Source organism: Eupeodes corollae, chromosome 2, assembly GCF_945859685.1.
Source record: "Eupeodes corollae chromosome 2, idEupCoro1.1, whole genome shotgun sequence".
NCBI classification, from domain to species: Eukaryota; Metazoa; Arthropoda; class Insecta; order Diptera; family Syrphidae; genus Eupeodes; species Eupeodes corollae.
In genome coordinates this window covers 84,035,870-84,053,019 of record NC_079148.1, presented here as the reverse complement: position 1 = coordinate 84,053,019, position 17,150 = coordinate 84,035,870, and the positions used below count along the sequence as shown (strand labels likewise).

Here is a 17,150-nt window from a genome sequence, read left to right as displayed (position 1 = left end):
AGAGATAGTGGAGAGACAAAGCGAAACGCTCAGCAATTGTGTTACATTAAATTAATAATGAATTAGTACGCTCTCTTTCGCATGTATAAGCTTAACTTGTTAAAAAACTAAACCTTATCTAAGATAAAAAAAAAAGAATTGTAAGGACATGGATTAGACTCCTAGTTATGGCATTAGGTGCTTAAAATGTGTTTCTAGAGTAAATTTCAAAAACGTTATCTTTTGTTCCAAATGAATATCTTAGATGTGGTCAAGGCTCTGGTTGCTGAAGCATTAATTTGAAATGCATGTAAGGTACATAGGAATTCATCCTGGGGCTCTAAATCATGTCTTAAACATTCTTGTTTTTAATAAAAGATACGGTTTGGATACTCATAAGATGATGTTTTATCGGCGAAACAGTGGACGACCAGTTAAACAAAAATGTTATACAAAATGTTTTGTATTAACATATTTTACTGGACGAATATAATTAGACACTTTGAACTTGACCCTGCTACAACTGCGTTTATGTACATTATCTGTTGATATTTTAAATTGTTGTTTTAAATAATAAAACGATTTTTATAAACAAAAGTACAAACTGATTAATTTCTACAAGCCAACCAAAATTAAAAAAAAAAAAAATCCTTAGGACTCACCATCAGTTCCTGTTGCCGCCCCAGGCGGCCTCATACTTGATAATGCACCCAACGGAGTATATGACTTTGGTGGTTCGACTGATCCTGGCCTCAAAACACGTTCCTCTGTAACACTTGATTGTACACGATATTGCATTTTACAATAAGCTTCTTGACTAGATCCCGTCGTGGGATTAACATAGACTCCAGTTATAGTTACATCCGTATCCTGTACAATAACCAAACTTGATGTGGGACGTGTTGCTTCTTTTATATCTTTCAGAGAATCTTTAAAATCATTAAAAGAATCCTTCGTGTCCGAACATTCAGAAGGATCAATTTTAATTTCTTTCACTTCTTTCAAGTCTTTAGTATCCAATTTGACTTGAGTGGTTTGCGATGTTGGTGGTGGAGGTGGTTGTGATGTAACAGCTGCTTGTTTCTTTGACTTTTTACTTATATGCTTCTCTTCTTCGGGGAAACTTTCAAAACTACTACAATCTGATGCGAAATTTCTATCAAGATGTCTTTCCACTTCATAAGTGGCAGCAACTATTGCACTTGCATTCAGACTAGCCATACGCTTGCGTGCTAAAATGCCCTTATAATCGCCTATAAGTTCTTCTTTCAGCTCTCGTTTGCGTTTCTTCTTCACTTCAGATGATGATTTTTCTACAGGGGCATTCAAAGATTTCTTTTTATCCTCATATTCACTGGACTCTGAGCTGCCATCGTCTGAAGAAGCTATTTTTACCTTAAGATGTTTCTTAGGTAGTTTTATTGTTTTTTTCGGTTTAGTGCATTTTTCTTCAGGCCTTTCATTAGCCTTATCCTTATCTTTTTCCTTTTTATCTTTCTTCGCTTGCAGAGCTTTCAGTTTTTGTAATTTTTTCTTCTTCAGTCGAAGTTTTTCAATAAAAATAGCTTCATTGTCGGTGTCACTTTCAAACTCCCAGTGCTTTCCCATTCCTCGACCTGGTACGTTCCGTAATTCTCGCTTAGTTTCAACTTCGACTTCTCCTTTTTCTTCCCCGGCAGCTTCTTCCACTGGCTCTGTTTTGAGTATTTCGACTTTCTTTGTCACAACTGCCTCTTTTTTAATTATAGGTTTTGTTTCATGTTCGTCTTCAGAACTACTGCCAGAATTGATGTTACGAATTTTTGGTACAATTTGAACCGTTTTAGACAGGCCCAGTTCATACGCCGTGCGAGATTCATTTTCGTATAGACATTGCACTTTTGCTGCGGCATTCAGCGAAGCCATGCGATGACGTTTTTGTCCAAATGTGCTGAGTTTTTGTTCATCTTCAGAATCAGTAGTCGTGCTAGATTTTTCATCGCTACTCGACTCGGTTGGAGGTCGCTTAATTTTAGCTATTGGTTTTCGACCCACTTTTGATCCTGACTTCTTTTCGGCAACAGGATGTTTAAGGGCAGTTTTTATATTGCTCTTTTCTATTTTAGAAGTGTCTCCCTTTGGTTCAGGTTTTTTCGATATAGTTTCGGCGACTTTTTCGTCTTCTTTCACTTTCTTTTTGGCCACCTGAAGTGGTTTGTCATCATCATCAGAAAATTCTCGAAGTTTCTTAAGAGTTGGAAGCTCCATCTTAATGTTCTCCTCACTTTCCGAACCCGATTTGAAATCATAAATATCATTGGGTTTCTGTTTCTCAGCAGATAATGCGTGTAGCTTCTTTGTTGAACTTTTGGTTTCAACTTTCTTTGTAGGCTTGACTGGGCCTAAAGGCTTACTCTTCACTGGTGACATTTTATATTTGTTTTGCAAGCGCTGAAGAATAGTAAGTGACTTTCCTTTCTTCGGAGTCTCTTTCAGAGAAGAGCCTTCAGTGTCGTTGAAGGTTACTGACGGAACCTTTATATTTAATTCTTTAGTTGATGAAACTTCTTGATCGATTTTTAATTGGGATAATTTAATTCCATCGTCATTGCATTTTCCTTTTAACAATTTATTCTTCTTGGGTGAAGCTAATAAAGACGTTTCTAAGGAAACACTAACCACGGCTGCTTCCTTTACAACTTCAGTATTTTGCTGGCTGCACTTTCCAGCTTTTATTTGTCTTTTCTTGTTCTCTTCTGTTTCTTCTTTATTTGGTTCTAAACTCTCTTTTTTATTAAACTTTGATAATTTTGCAGTCTTCTTTTTGTCATGGATTTCTTCATGCTTTCCTTCTTCTAAGCTTTCTCTCTCGACGTTAGTATTTTGGGATATTCGTGAAGACTTTATTTGCTTCTTTTTCATATTGGAGTCTTCATCTTTTCTTTGTGCTGAATTATCTATCCCCTTTTCCTTAACGGACTTTATTTGTTTTGTCTTGTTTTCATCCGCCTCATCTTTCACTTGTTCTGCGATATTCTTTTCTATAGGGTCTTCAAATCCAGCCACAGTTTTTGTGTTATTTTTTTTTAATTGACGGGCCTCATCTTTTGCTATTACTGTAGACTCTTTATCGCAATATTTAGCTGATTTCATGTGTCTACTGGCCTCAATTTCATTTTGACCCTTTCTGTCTTCTGAAATCTCTCCTTCAGTAGCTAATTGACTGCTCTTTGGCTTTACGTGTTTTTTTTTATCCTGTTCTGTTTTATCTTTCATTTGATCTGAGTGGACATCAACTATGTTTAATGGTTTATGGAGGTCTTGAGGTTTCCTCAATTTATCTTCTTCTTTCCGCTCTTCTTGCTTCTTTTTATTGCGATTTGCTTCTAATTTAGCTTTTTTAGCTGCTATTTTCTTTTTTGTTTCTATTATAGGCTCTTCTAATTCCTCAGAAGTTTCTTTAAATGCTTTATCCTCGTTTGATGCAACAGTTTCGCTTACAGAACCAACAGAAACTTCTTTCTTAGATACAGCACCATCTTTTGTACTCTGTTCGAAAGATGCATGTAGTGAATTTGAATTTGAAGAAGATTGACCAGCTTTTTTCTCTACTTGCTCCTTTTTAGCTGCACATTTATTCATTGCACTGGTATTGCTTAACTTAACCGCTGAAGATCTTGATTTGGTCTTAACATTCTCCGATATCGAGGATTTCAAAACTTCAATAATCTTTTCCTCTGGCGGAAGTATATTGTCGAAGCCACTGATTTGTATATCTAAACTCTTTAGCATTTTGCTTATGGCTTTTGTTTTCCCATCTTTAACAGTAAGCTTAGTATCAACTTCGGTTTCATTATTGCACTCGGACAGCTTTTGATCGATTGTATCTGTGGATGTTGACGTGCATGGTTCGCCTTCTACTTTCTTAGATTTTAATGTTGACCTTGGTTTTGAATCTTGATTTAGTTCTTCATTACCAGGTTTTTCATTTGGGATTCGTTTTTTGATAGGAAGAGATTTTTTGGGAGCCGCTTTTGCAGCCTGTTTCTGTGTCTTGACAGGTGTAGTTGCAGTCCCTGCCTTGTTGCCCGTTAAACGTGTTTTTACATTTGCCAAACGTGGTTGTCGATCGACAGCAGCATTACGTTTCTTTGCAACCATTTTATCTGGAAATACAAAAGAAAAACATATGAATTCATACTTCGCGGTATATTAGTATTAAAAGCAAAATTAAGCCTTGATGTATAGAAAACGGTGGTTCCTGTAAAAAAAAAATATTAAAATAATCAAAATCAAACTGCAATCAACACGGAGCGTTCAAGGGTCTTTTACTTATTTTCCTAATTTTTAACTGGCTTCCGTTTTTCGACTGCCGAATTCAAAGATCTTTACGTTCTCAGAAAGTGAGTTTAAATACTTTCAAAGATAATAAGTTAAACTCTTTGTATCAAATAAAATAAAAACCTTAATGTACTTATGTACATAGGTACTAAAAGGCTTTTTTTCATTACATTCACATCAAAACTGTGTTTGATAAATATTTTACAGTGGTTTTATTTTGATAGTAATAATCGAATATGGATTAAGATCAGGGGTGATTCCTCATAGTTTTCGGGTTTAGCGGTGCTAAGCCAAGAATTTTAGAATAAATCTAATTTTGTAATATGTATGTACATATATTATTTGGTAATTGAATTACTAACCAAACCTCAACAGTTGACCATTATGTTAAAAAATTCGGTCGTAGTTACATACATCACTTGCAGTTAAAGTGACTTTTCTACAAATAATTTTCATTTCATGCAATACAACTCTCATACAATACCAAATCTATAGCAAAAGTTTGCGCTACCAAATTGCATACCTTGTACACAAACAGATAAATACACACATTCAAATAAAAGCCTGTAAAAAGAAATAAAAGGGTAAAGCCACACAACAGAGTCTTCCACTCTTCCAGGCGCGACCAAGAGTTTGATTAATTCTCTCTTTATTCTTTATACTTCGTATGAATTATGGGAGAAAGAACTAGACTGACGAATTGAACATGATCGTCGATAATGGCAACTTATCGTTTTTGAAAGCAAAAAACTGCGATGTTATTTATTTATGTGAAAATGGGGTTTGCTGGCGAACGTGCTTGACCATGCTCTACAAGAATAAGAAAATGGCAAAGGCAAAGGCTTGGAGCAAAGACACTCCATATAAAGAGCAGAATCTTTAGTAGGTTTCAACCTCCAACACCAATTTGTTTACGTTGTTTATTTGTAATTTTGACTTGTTCACTTTTTGGTAAGTATCAAAATACTTTTATGAAACAGTCGTCGTTTTTAAATTCAGAAAAAGATTTATCTGAATATTCAAAAAAAATAATTTTTGAAACGTATAATTTTACCTGGATCAGAACTCTTTACATTACATTTAAAAATAAAAAAAATCAATGTTTTACATGTTTGCTAATATTTTTTCAAGTTTTCTTTACATAAACAACAAATGTTCAGATATTTATAACTTTTTATTGAATTGGAAAAAGCATAACTGAGTAAACACTTTTAAATTCAGTGAAGTTACAAATTAAAACCATAGCCACCCGCTTTTCTATCGAATTCTTATCAGCACTACATGAGTTTTAGTTACAAAAAACATATAAGAAACAATAACACAAAATACAACACACTTTTCAGCCCACTCGATTCAAATTATTATCCCTATATTCTGCATTAGATTTAACACATTTTTCCTTATCAACCAATGTTGTAACAAAATTGTCCATTTTAGGTCAGGTAAGCACTATCCAATTCATTCTTCGTATTTTCTCATCAATTCGTGGTGAATTGACTTCAGCAGTGGTGAATTGATATTAGAATAGAATAGCTTGTAGGCAAGCCAGAATGACATTGGTTTCCGGTTTTTATATAGAGTGCCTTTGGCGTGGAGTTTAGGTGGATTATTCAAATCTTTATTTGGTATTAGGTTGTGTTTGAAAACTTTTTTTTAGTCTGATAGGTAAGTGAATTCTAATATCTTTTGTTTTGTTAGTAAGATATTAAATGTGTTATGATCAATATGTTTTGTATGTACTTATATTTTATTGTATTTACTATTATTATAATTCCATGCCAATTCAAACATGGTAGAGGCTAGTCGTAGGAAATTATTTTATTTGATTTCCTTAGAACAGCTCAAATTAAAACAAGCATTTTACTTTTGATTGAAAAGCAATTTTTAAAAAATAAAAATTAAATTAATTTTTATAAAGTCCAAAAAAATTGATTCCGAAATCGTTATTCTTATTGATTCTAAAAAAATTGAAAACTATGTATAACACTTTAAATTACAAAATACTAATTCTTTCATTCTTTAGCAATTAATAAAAATTAAATGTTGTATGAAGTTTAATTTTTAAATTGTATTTATTAAAAAATTTAATTTGACTTCAAAGCCATGGAATTGCATATAGTGGATTTTCATCATTAAAAACAAACATTGGAATGTTTTATCAGGTCGGTTATAGCTATCATTAATAATTTCTTTCATTGAAAATAATTTCCTGATTGAAAAGCACTGAAAAATGTTTACTAATAGAAATCTGTCATTGGAATTGTGTGAAATTAGAACACGATTCGTTTCACTTTTGAAAAATTAATTTCCGTCCAATACAAAAATACATTTTTGAGGTTTTCGATCGATCGATATTATTATTTTTATTTCTAAACAAAGGGAAACACCGTCAAATATCCGTATCGATTTCAATGATAGATATAACTTGCGCCTAAGAATTAAGTGTTACGGTATGAGATAAGTCGTTGTAAACAGAGTCTATTTTGTTTGTTTAAAAATAGATACTTTATTTTCATGATCTTTTTTACACTTCAGAATTTTCAGAAAGTAGTAAGCTGACAGAAAGCGTCAAACTACGGTCAGAGGCTCATCATAAGTGCATGTGTTAGTTGTTAGTAAGAAGACAATACAATTATAGCCTAACACACGCACAAAATACAAAACATAATAATTATTAACATTTAACATGAATTATTACAGTACAAAAAAAAAAAAAAAAAAAAGACGTTTACGATAGTGGAGAACTGGTTCCAAACAATGATTTTAATCCAACCATATTTAAATTTAAATCAATCGATAAACAGTTTAAGTGATATAAAATGCTTATTCGACTTAAAGCTTCATTCTTTCCATAGTTAGTTCTATAGAAGTCAATATTAAAGTCAAATGAACGTAGGTAATGAGTTCCGCCTCGGTAATTCAAATGTACACAAGATAGCGAATAAGGTGCTTCACAACAAAATACGGTGTTCATAGAGAGGCAGATCTTCCCAAGGAAGAGCTTTTAAGCGAATGAAATTATGTTGAATTGATTCAATACGTTTTCTATGAATTTCGTAATAGGGAGTCCATACCTGCGAAGCATATTCAAGATTAGGACGAACATGGCAATTATACAAAGAAAGGGTAACATAGGGATCATTGAACTCCTTTGCCCAGCGTTTTATAAAACCCAGCATAGAACTTATTAACAATAAAATTAATGCGATGTGTAAATTCTAATTTGGAACAGAAATGAACACCTAAATCTTTAAATGAGGAGACGCGACAGAGTTTTTGCTGTGATATACAATAATCAAATACACTACCGATTCGTTTAATAGTAGACGTATCGTCCGTTTGGCATTTTAAAGGGTAAGGGGTACGTATTTAATATACAGGATGAATAGAAAAAGGCCAAGTGGCTTCCCTGGGGCACACCAGATTGAGTAACAAAAGGTTCAGAATGACAATTTCTAAATTTTACCTCATATGGGGATATGTTTTCAAGGTATGATTAATCCAAGCTAAGAAAAATGGTGAAAAACCAAGAGCTTTAAGTTTAAATAAAATAATTCTGTGGCGTCAAAAGCTTTGGAAAAGTCAGTGTATACACAGTCAACTTCATAACCTTGTGCTAAAGCGTTTGAACATATGTTTGAGAATGTGAGGAGATTTGCAAAGGTTGATCTTTTTCTCACAAAACCATGTTGCTTTTCACAAAAGAGATTTAAAAAAAAAATGCTACATTTTCACAACCAACTTGTTCAAACAATTTAGGAATGCAATAAAGCTTGCCATGGGCCTGTAGTTTGTTGTATCCACCCTGTTACCTTTCTTGAAAATTGGTGTTAGAAATGACTTCTTCCATACACTGGGAAATTTTCCTGTTTTTACAGAAAGTTTGAATAAGAACGTAAGGGGTTTAACTAAAGCATTACTACACTTTTTTAATACTATCGGGGGAATACCATCGCGGCTGAGCAGTCATTATTCAACGCGGATAAAAGATCAAGGACTCTGTAGCACAGCGATGTTACTACAGCTAGTTTGCGAAAAGAAGTGAAGAATATGAAAATATCCTTCATCAACTTCCACAGGGCTATTAACATATGATTCAAGGAAATTTGTTGCCAAAGCGTTAAAGAAAGCGTTTTATCTAATGAAAGGTTCTTGTAAGTGAAGTTTACTGAAAAGCCACCTAATTTTTTCTTTAAATTTACAAGTCACCAAATTTTTTAGGATTCTCTTTCAAAGGTTCCCATATCAGTAAAAAAAAAAGAGTCTGCGATGCGACCTACACTGATAACTTCCCATCCCGTCTGTCGATTTGTTTTGCTTCAAAGTTTGTCTATATGTACTCTAATCAATTTTTACCAAATTTGCGTACTATTTTTTTTGTAGATTTTTTTTTAATGAAAAAACGGACTGTTGGATTTTTATATAAAAATTACTGAATATCGAAAACAATATTTTCTGTGAAATAAAATAAGTTTGAAGCCAATATTTTTAATTTTTGAAAAGCTATTTAAATCGAAAGTACATTTTTACCAAGTATTAGAATTGTTTTTTTTTTAGAGTTTTATTTTTTGTAAAAAAAACTGTCAATTCAATTTTTTTCAAAATTTTACCGAATATTGAAAACAATATTTCTTATAAGATAAAATTAGTTTGAAGCCAATATTTCAAATTTTTGAAAAGATATTTGAGTCAAAAATCATTTTTTACTAACTTTTGGTAATTTTTTTTAGGTTTTTAATTTTTTGTACAAAAACTATCAATTCGATTTTTTTCAAAATTTTACTGAATGTTGACAACAATATTTGTTGAAAGATAAAAGTTGTTAAAAGCCAATATTTACAATTTTTGGAAAGATATTTGAGTCGAAATCAATTTTTACAAACTTTTATACATTTTTTTTTAGGTTTTTATTTTTTTGTAAAAAAACTGTAAATTTGATATTTCTCAAAATTTGTCCGAATGTGAAAACAATATTTCTTATAAGTAAAAATTAATAAGAAGCTATTATCTCAATGTTTTGAAAAGATATTTGAGTCGAAAATCAATTTTTACCAACTTTTATACATTTTTTTCTTAGGTTTTTATTTTTTGTAAAAAAAACTGTGAATTCTATTTTTTTCAAACTTTAACTGAATGTTGACAATAATATTTTTTGAAAGACTAAAGTAAATCAAAGCCAATATCTCAAAGTTTTGAAAGATATTTGAGTCGAAAATCAATTTTTACCAACGTTTATACATTTTTTTTTAGGTTTTTTTTTTTGTAAAAAAACTATCAATTCGATTTTTCTCAAAATTTTTGAAAATGTTGAAAGCAATATTCCCTATAAGATAAAATAAGTTTGAAGCCTAAATTTCAAGTTTTTGAAAAGATATTTGAATCGATTTTCAATTTTTACCAACTTTGAGTAATGTTTTTTTTAGATTTCTATTTTTTATAAAAAAAACTGTCAATTCGATTTTTCTCAAAATTTTATCAGATATCAAAAACATTGTTTTTCGTTGCACAAAATTGTTTTAGAGATGAAATCATATTTCAGTCGTAAAATTTTGGAGGTGACACATTTTTTTTTTCAGTTTTATTGATTTATAAAAAAACCGTTATATTGATTTTTTTCAAAAAATATACCTGTTTAGTATCACGTTACACTATATTATATAAAATTTAATTCAAGTCTCTAGCATTTTTGGTTCGTAAGATATTTGGGGTTAACCAAAATTGTTTTGTTGGTCTTGTTTGCTTTTTTCCGGTATCTCTTTCGCATGGAGTTCCTCGTATGTAGACAATATTAACACTCTAACCACACTTTAGAGAAAACACAAGCTAAGTGCCTCCCATTTGCCATATGTAATTAAATAAGCAACCTTTGGTCACACTAGGAAAGACGAAGCTTTAAATTTTCAACATAACATTCAAACACATCGTGCGGTGTTAAAACGTCTTTTAAATGTAACATGTTTTCTTGGAAAGCAGGAGTTGTCGTTTAGAGGCCACAATGAATCAAGTTCATCTTTAAGCCGAGAAAATTATATTGAACTACTCATTTTACTGAAACAATACGATCCAATTTTATAACAACAACTTGAAAAGGTAACAATTTTTAAAGTTTTTTCAATGGCAATCCAAAATGATTTCATCAAAAATGTTGTTGACGTTTTAAGCGATCACATTTTTGATAGAATCAGACAGCCAGAGTTTATAGCTTTGCCTGACATTCATACAAAGTCCCAATCATCCATTGTTATTACTTTAATAAAAAAAAATCATGAAACATTTGTTGCATTTACCGATGTAAGCTCAGGGCGGACTGCAGAAAATTTGAATACAATTATTTTTTATTCTTAAAAACTTATCTTCAACTTCTAGAAGAAAGTAGCTAGCCCTGAATTATGAGAAGGAATCGCCATTGATTAAGATAAACCTAACCTAGGATACATTTATTTTAAATCTAGCTTATTATCTTTTAAATGTAAAAGAAACTTTGCACCCCACCTTGCAAAAATAATTAATTTAAAATAGTAGTTGTGGTTATTTTCAATTTTCTCAAAAACTAAGAGACATAAAATCATATAGTTTGCAGTTTTTGACTGAAAATTAATAAGAGCAACAAATTATTTTAAAAAAAATATGTTATGAAATTTATTTTTTTTTACGTTTTTTACTCTTTTACTTGATTTAAAAACTAGCTAATATAACAGAATGTATATGCTTTAAAAAATGTTTGTGTCATATCAGTAGTTCTTTGACTTTCACAGAGAGAGCAAGTGATCAATAGCTGATTTAATTTAAAAAAAAAGTAAATTGCATTTGTAAGGTTTTAGTGTTTAAACAAGGCAGGGTGCCACAGATTTTCTGAATTAATCGGTAGCTTAGTGGAGGTGGCGTCCGAAAACAGCTCCTTTGTTGAAACCAAGGGCACCCGGCTAACTATAGGGGTTGCCCTAAGGTCCAACAAATGAAACAAAAACAGGCCAGCCAAAAAGCCGAAAGAAGTCGAACAGTTCGACAGGCTCCAACACAAAAATTCGTGGATCCCAAATTTTCCTACGCCAAAATGGTGTCAGGGAATAGGAACACGAGACAGTCTCCACCGACGGTTGCCATAAAGGCCACTGTGCCTAAGGCACCAGAGGTGCAGCCTGACATTGTAGCCTTGTTGTTGAGCATTCAAGGTCAACTAACAGGACTGCAAAGTCAGATAAAGGAGCAAGGCAAAAGGGTAGATCATCTCTACTCTTTGTTGCCTGGCGCAATTTAGACCATAATGGGCGCGCTGCCTTAGAAGTCCTAGCGGTGAATGTAAATTCACTGATTAGGATGGAACGAAGAGCCAATATGTTCCAATTGTTGACAGACTACAGTCCCGATGTGTTTATGGCTAGCTAAACTAAGCTAAAGCACAAACACAAATTGACTCATAAAAATTACAATATCGTAAGAAGCGACCGGCCCGACTCCACTCAAGGGGGGTGTCGCTCTCTTTATACGAAAAGTCATTAATTATAAAGTCATAGTCGCTAGAAGTTTGCGTTGTATGCATCTCTCTCTATCAAGGGAAGCGGATGTATATGATTGCGGCTTATGCGGCTGGAGCTCCGCAGGTCACTTACTTTGCATCAGAACTCGAGATTGTTTTTAGGTAACTTAAACTGAGCTTGGAAGAAAACTATTTCATCTTGTTCGATGATTTCAACGCAAAACATGAAGATTGGGGAAATCAACATAATAATCCCAGAGGTAACCATCTTTTTAATTTGATGAATCTTTACAGCGTTGAATATGTCGACCTGCTGGCTACTGAAAAGCCATCGTATCCAAGAAGCGGCTCCTTTCTGGATCTTTTGCTGTAAGACACCAGACTGACAGTAACAGACAAAGTAGGTAATCACCTTCGAAACTGCTTACAGACAGTCGATTACGACAGTGATCACTGCGGACTGGCTGCTGTAATGCAGATTCCGAACGAACGCGTGGAGTTTGTGGAATACGTTGCAACGCATTCTTACAATTACAATAAGATGCGTTGGCCTCGTTTCACCAATGCCCTAGCGAGGGACCTTCGTTCGAGTGGCATAGCCCCACCAAAACAACAGAAACCTGACAAATACAGAAATTGACTAACATTTACAACAGATGGACGAAACAATAAAACGAACGATGGAACGGACAATCCCAAAGTACAAAGAACGGGACCAAATGGACGCTTACAGAAACGCGACAATTGACGCACTACGTAGGCACAAGAGTGGCTTACTGACAAGACTCAAAAACTTGTGCAGACGACCCACACGACCTGGAGGTTAGGACACTGAAGTCGTCAATAAAAAATGTCAACCAAAGAACTGAAGAGAACAGAGACGTATTCATGACAGCGCAAATAGATCCAGAGGAAGCCATCTTTGACGATGACTTTTACATAATTGAAGATCCGATGGAAAAAGTGGAAGCGGTGGGAGCTGCTTTCCAGCAAGTGTACAAGGTGAATGTTAGCATTCGCCCCAACCACGACCTGGAAAACAGAGCCCTACTTAATCACTTTTCCCTTCGAAAGAGAACCGCGGTTTCATGCGGTTCAATGACGATTCCTTGGCAAATGCCATAATCGCCGAGCAAACGGGAGCAAGTCCCCTGTAAGTGACGAAGGTTGAGCTTCAGCTCATTTTCAATTCAATACAAAATAAAAAGTCAGCAGGTGTCGATGGTATATCCAACGTTGTACTGAGACATTTACCGATGGAAGCAATTGACATTTACAACACACTCTTCAACAATGCACTGAATAATGCATATTATTCAATGCATTGGAAGACCGCTGTGGTTCATCCTCTCCCAAAAAAGGGAAAGGACAACTCCAACCCGCCAAATCTTCGGTCGATAACTCTTCTTCCGAACATCATCAAAGTTTTCGAAAAAATCATTAATAGAGCTCTGACTAAGTGGGCTGCGGACAACAAAATAATTCCGTATAAACAGTTCGGGTTCAAGGCGGGTCATGACACAATTCGTGCTGCGTCTAAACTCGTTTCTGATATCTGAATTCTGTTTGATTTGGAAAAGGCCTTTGACACCGTATGGTTAGAGGGTCTTTACCTAAAACTGAGCAGACTTGGCATAAGCAAGCCATTGTTGTATATACTTTATGATATGCTTAACGGTAGAAAGTTTGTTGTCAAAAGTGGCAATGTAACTTCTACCACAACATTCTCAATTAAAAATGGTTTTCAACAGGTAGCGGTGAATTCGCCGATTCTCTTCAGCATTTACACCAGCGATCTGATAGGTAGTCTTACAAAGGAAATTGCGAACGCCGATGATCTAATTGCGTACAGAACGGCCCGAAAGGTTGAGGTTATTAGAATTCTCTTGCAGCGCGATTTCGACAAGATTCAGCGATATTGCGACTACTGAAAACTAAAAATAAATATCCAGAAGTCGGATAAAATTCTGTTCCGGAATCCGTTGGCTAGGGCCACGAGGAATACGTGTAAGAATTGGCGCAAGATGGTCATCGTTGATCTTCACGGGCAGTCATTAGCGAGCAAGTGAAGTACCTCGGTATCTGGTTAGATCAGTTTTTATATTTCGACAGACATATAAACGGCTGAAGAAACAGCTGTTTTTTAGCAGTCGGCTTGACCCCAGAGTGAAGGTAATTTACTACATGGCCCTCATATGGCCATTGATCGTTTATGGTTTTTCTGTGTGGTTCAACGTTACCCCTTCCCAGATGGAGAAGTTTCGGGTGTTCGAGCGGCAGTGTTTACGACGCTGTACCGGCTTATATCGAACAGCCGAGTCTTCTTATGTGCATTACTTTTCCAACGAGGTCCTATACAACGGGGCTCGAATCAACAGAATTGACAATTTCGTGATAAAACTCGTTCGAGGTCAGATTGCAAGAGCTATGTCTTCGACCAACAATTTAATTTTCGGGGCGTTCCATCCGAACGACGAGTATTTTGAAAGTGCACGCTTGAGCGGCTTCATTCCACCACAGGCATTCCTCTTTTTAGATAGATGCGGTCTGATATAGGATAGATTGGCAGTTCCGTTAATCTACCACGTCAGACGACGAACCGTGGATAGTCGACTCCTGTTCAGTAGGGCTGTGTCCGAACGGAACCGAATTGATAGGGTGAAGCAGGAGAAGCAGTTTTGGTGGCTTCAAGACAACAAAATATGAAAAACAAAAATGTAAGATAGTCCGATTTGCTGCTGTGGTTGTTATAGTTCTAAGTAGTTTATAGGTAGAATAGGCAGTTTAAGTTAGCTTTAATTTTTTTTTTAGCTTTTTTTTTACATTGAAGTAAAATAAATCTTAGGGATAAAGGCATTAGTAGTTAGTGTTATAGTTTAGCTTAGAGTGTCCGTATGGGACCATTAAGTTAGTTGTAAGTTATGGATAATTATGCTAGTTTTATGAATTTTTGTCTAGCTTTAAGATAGGTTTAAAAATGAACTAATAAAAATGAATTTAAAAAAAAATACGTGTATAATATGCACAATACAATTTACAATTTTCTTTTCAGTTTTTTGTCTTGGAGCATTATCCAACAATGCTTGTAATTGCAATTGTGTTTCGAAATTTTTTTCGAAAAATTCGTCCTATCGGATTGCTTTAATTTTTATGTTTTATTTTAGTTCACTCTTGTGTCCCTTTTTGGTACATATATATGTACATAGTCTTTTGGCGACAAATTGAATTAACTTATTTACATCTATGTACATACAATAGTAATGCAGTGACAAGGGAAAACAAACTCATTTTAGAGCAAATGTAGCTAAACTTTGTGTACCTATGTATATATTTGTTTGTTTGAAGTGTAGTTAAGTAGAATTTAAAACAAATGTATGTATGAATTGGACCTTACAGATACAGTTTAAGCAAACAAATAAAAGTAATAACTAAATAATATTGATGCAGATGCACAAATATGTTTGTTATTAAATATGAAATAGCGTGCCTGACCTACTTATGTATTTTATAATATTAATCTATTCAATTAACCTTAAATTTATGTTCTCCGTCGTTAAGAATATAATATTTCTTCGAATCCTACACAAACCTTTACGTTGCTTATAATATAAATTTGAGAAAATACTTAGTTGCCCTAGTTCTGTACAATTAGAGAAAATTAATGCTTATCTTTGTTTTTGAAGTACAGAAAAATGTACTGGTTAATAGGAAAGAACTCTGACCTATCTATCCAGAACAAACTAATGTTATATAAGCAAGTATTGAAACCCGTTTGGACGTATGGCATCCAACTATGGGGCTGTACAAAGAAAACAAATGCTGAACCCATCCAAAAATTCCAAAGCAAGGTCCTTCGTGGAATAATAAATGCCCCTTGGTATATAAGAAATAGCGATCTACATCGTGACCTTCAAATTGAAATGGTTACAGAAGTGGTTAAGAAACACGCTGTATCACACAATCAGCGACTGCAAAGTCATACTAACTCTGAAATGGAGACCGTATTAAATGTACGAGACAATGTTCGGAGATTAAGAAGAACCAAGCCTCATGAGCTGATGGGCTAAAAGCTACGGGAAAGTGTTATAACCTTAAACTTCCCCAATGCGATTTTAAAAATTAAGAAATAAAAATCATTTATCGATCTTTCATAGATTGGTCCTGATTCACCGGTGGTTTTAGTGCGGTAAGAGTCCCACACTACTCGGTACCGATTCTTACCGAGTGTCTTTTGAAGATTTCCATCGGATATAAAAAAAAAAAAAAATCTTTGTTTTTACGCAAATAGGCGCTTTGGTAGAAGGACCAGAGAGAGAGCAATTTTTCTTACATAAACATGTACAAAAAATTTACAACTATGTAACAAGTATCTATAAGTCATATACATTGAACCATTTTTAAGTCATACGAACTTTTTATTTAGAAAGATTCTTACTTACTTACTTTATCTTTTTTACTTTAGGTAAATAATTTCTTAGGGGAGAGTACGATAACTCAGGCGAAAAAGTTTAATGACGGATTTGTATAGAACGGTTAAAAATAAGCATTTTTTACTATGGGAGGGGCGGTTTATCTCCCCCGTTTAGGGAGTAGGGTGAATTTAAAAAAATATGTACGTTAAATGGAAAAAAAATATTTTTAAAAAAATAATAATACTTACAGCTAAGTTTTATACATTTTTGAAAAGCCAAAACTTTTGGCTATAAGCTTGTTTTTAAATCAAATCGAAACAAGGTCTAGTTTTTGAATAAAATAATTTTAAACTCAAAAAAGAGTTAGAAAAAAGGTTTAAAGTGTAATTTTTCAAAACTTTAAGATTATCAACTATGGTTTTTTTTAGAATTAATTGTTCTTATTTATTTTTTATTAAAAACTGAAAACTAGATGATTTTAAGTCTTCTAGTTAGTTCTTAGTTGAGAAAATTGAAAATTACAAAAAAGAAAATATTTTAATTAAATGACCTTCTGTATTAACGTTGTCTTATTTTCATAGTTATAATCGAATAAGGATTAAAATATATCTAGGGTAAATAAATTTTTCTTAAATCCAGCTTATATAAATGCAAAAGAAACTTTGCATACCCCCATCTTGCACCCACCGCACCTTGCACCCCCCCCCCACATTGTACCTACCCCAAATCCTATAGTGTTCACAAGCAGGGATTGAAGGACGGCAACAGCCCCCTCTATACATCCTACTGTTGCATACACCCAAACTCGCACCTACAATTATAACTATCAAAATAAGGCCACTCAAGCAAAAAAAAATAATTAAATTTAATTTAATATTTTAGAAAATCATCTAGTTTTCAGTTTTTGATCAAAAACAAATAAGAGAAATAAATTCTAAAATAAAAACAATAATAGATAATCT

General features: G+C 33.6%; 1 protein-coding gene across 2 annotated transcripts in view; it reads right to left on the bottom strand.

Moving 5' to 3' along the window:
• LOC129944512 (uncharacterized) overlaps positions 1–17,150 on the bottom strand; it is a 171,766-nt gene that overhangs the window by 137,563 nt on the left and 17,053 nt on the right. For both annotated transcript variants that reach the window (XM_056053990.1, XM_056053991.1), the window contains exon 2: positions 642–4,124. In XM_056053990.1, coding sequence (XP_055909965.1) covers positions 642–4,119 — 3,478 coding nt within the window. In that variant the 5' untranslated portion in view covers positions 4,120–4,124. The remainder of the gene's footprint in view (positions 1–641; positions 4,125–17,150) is intronic.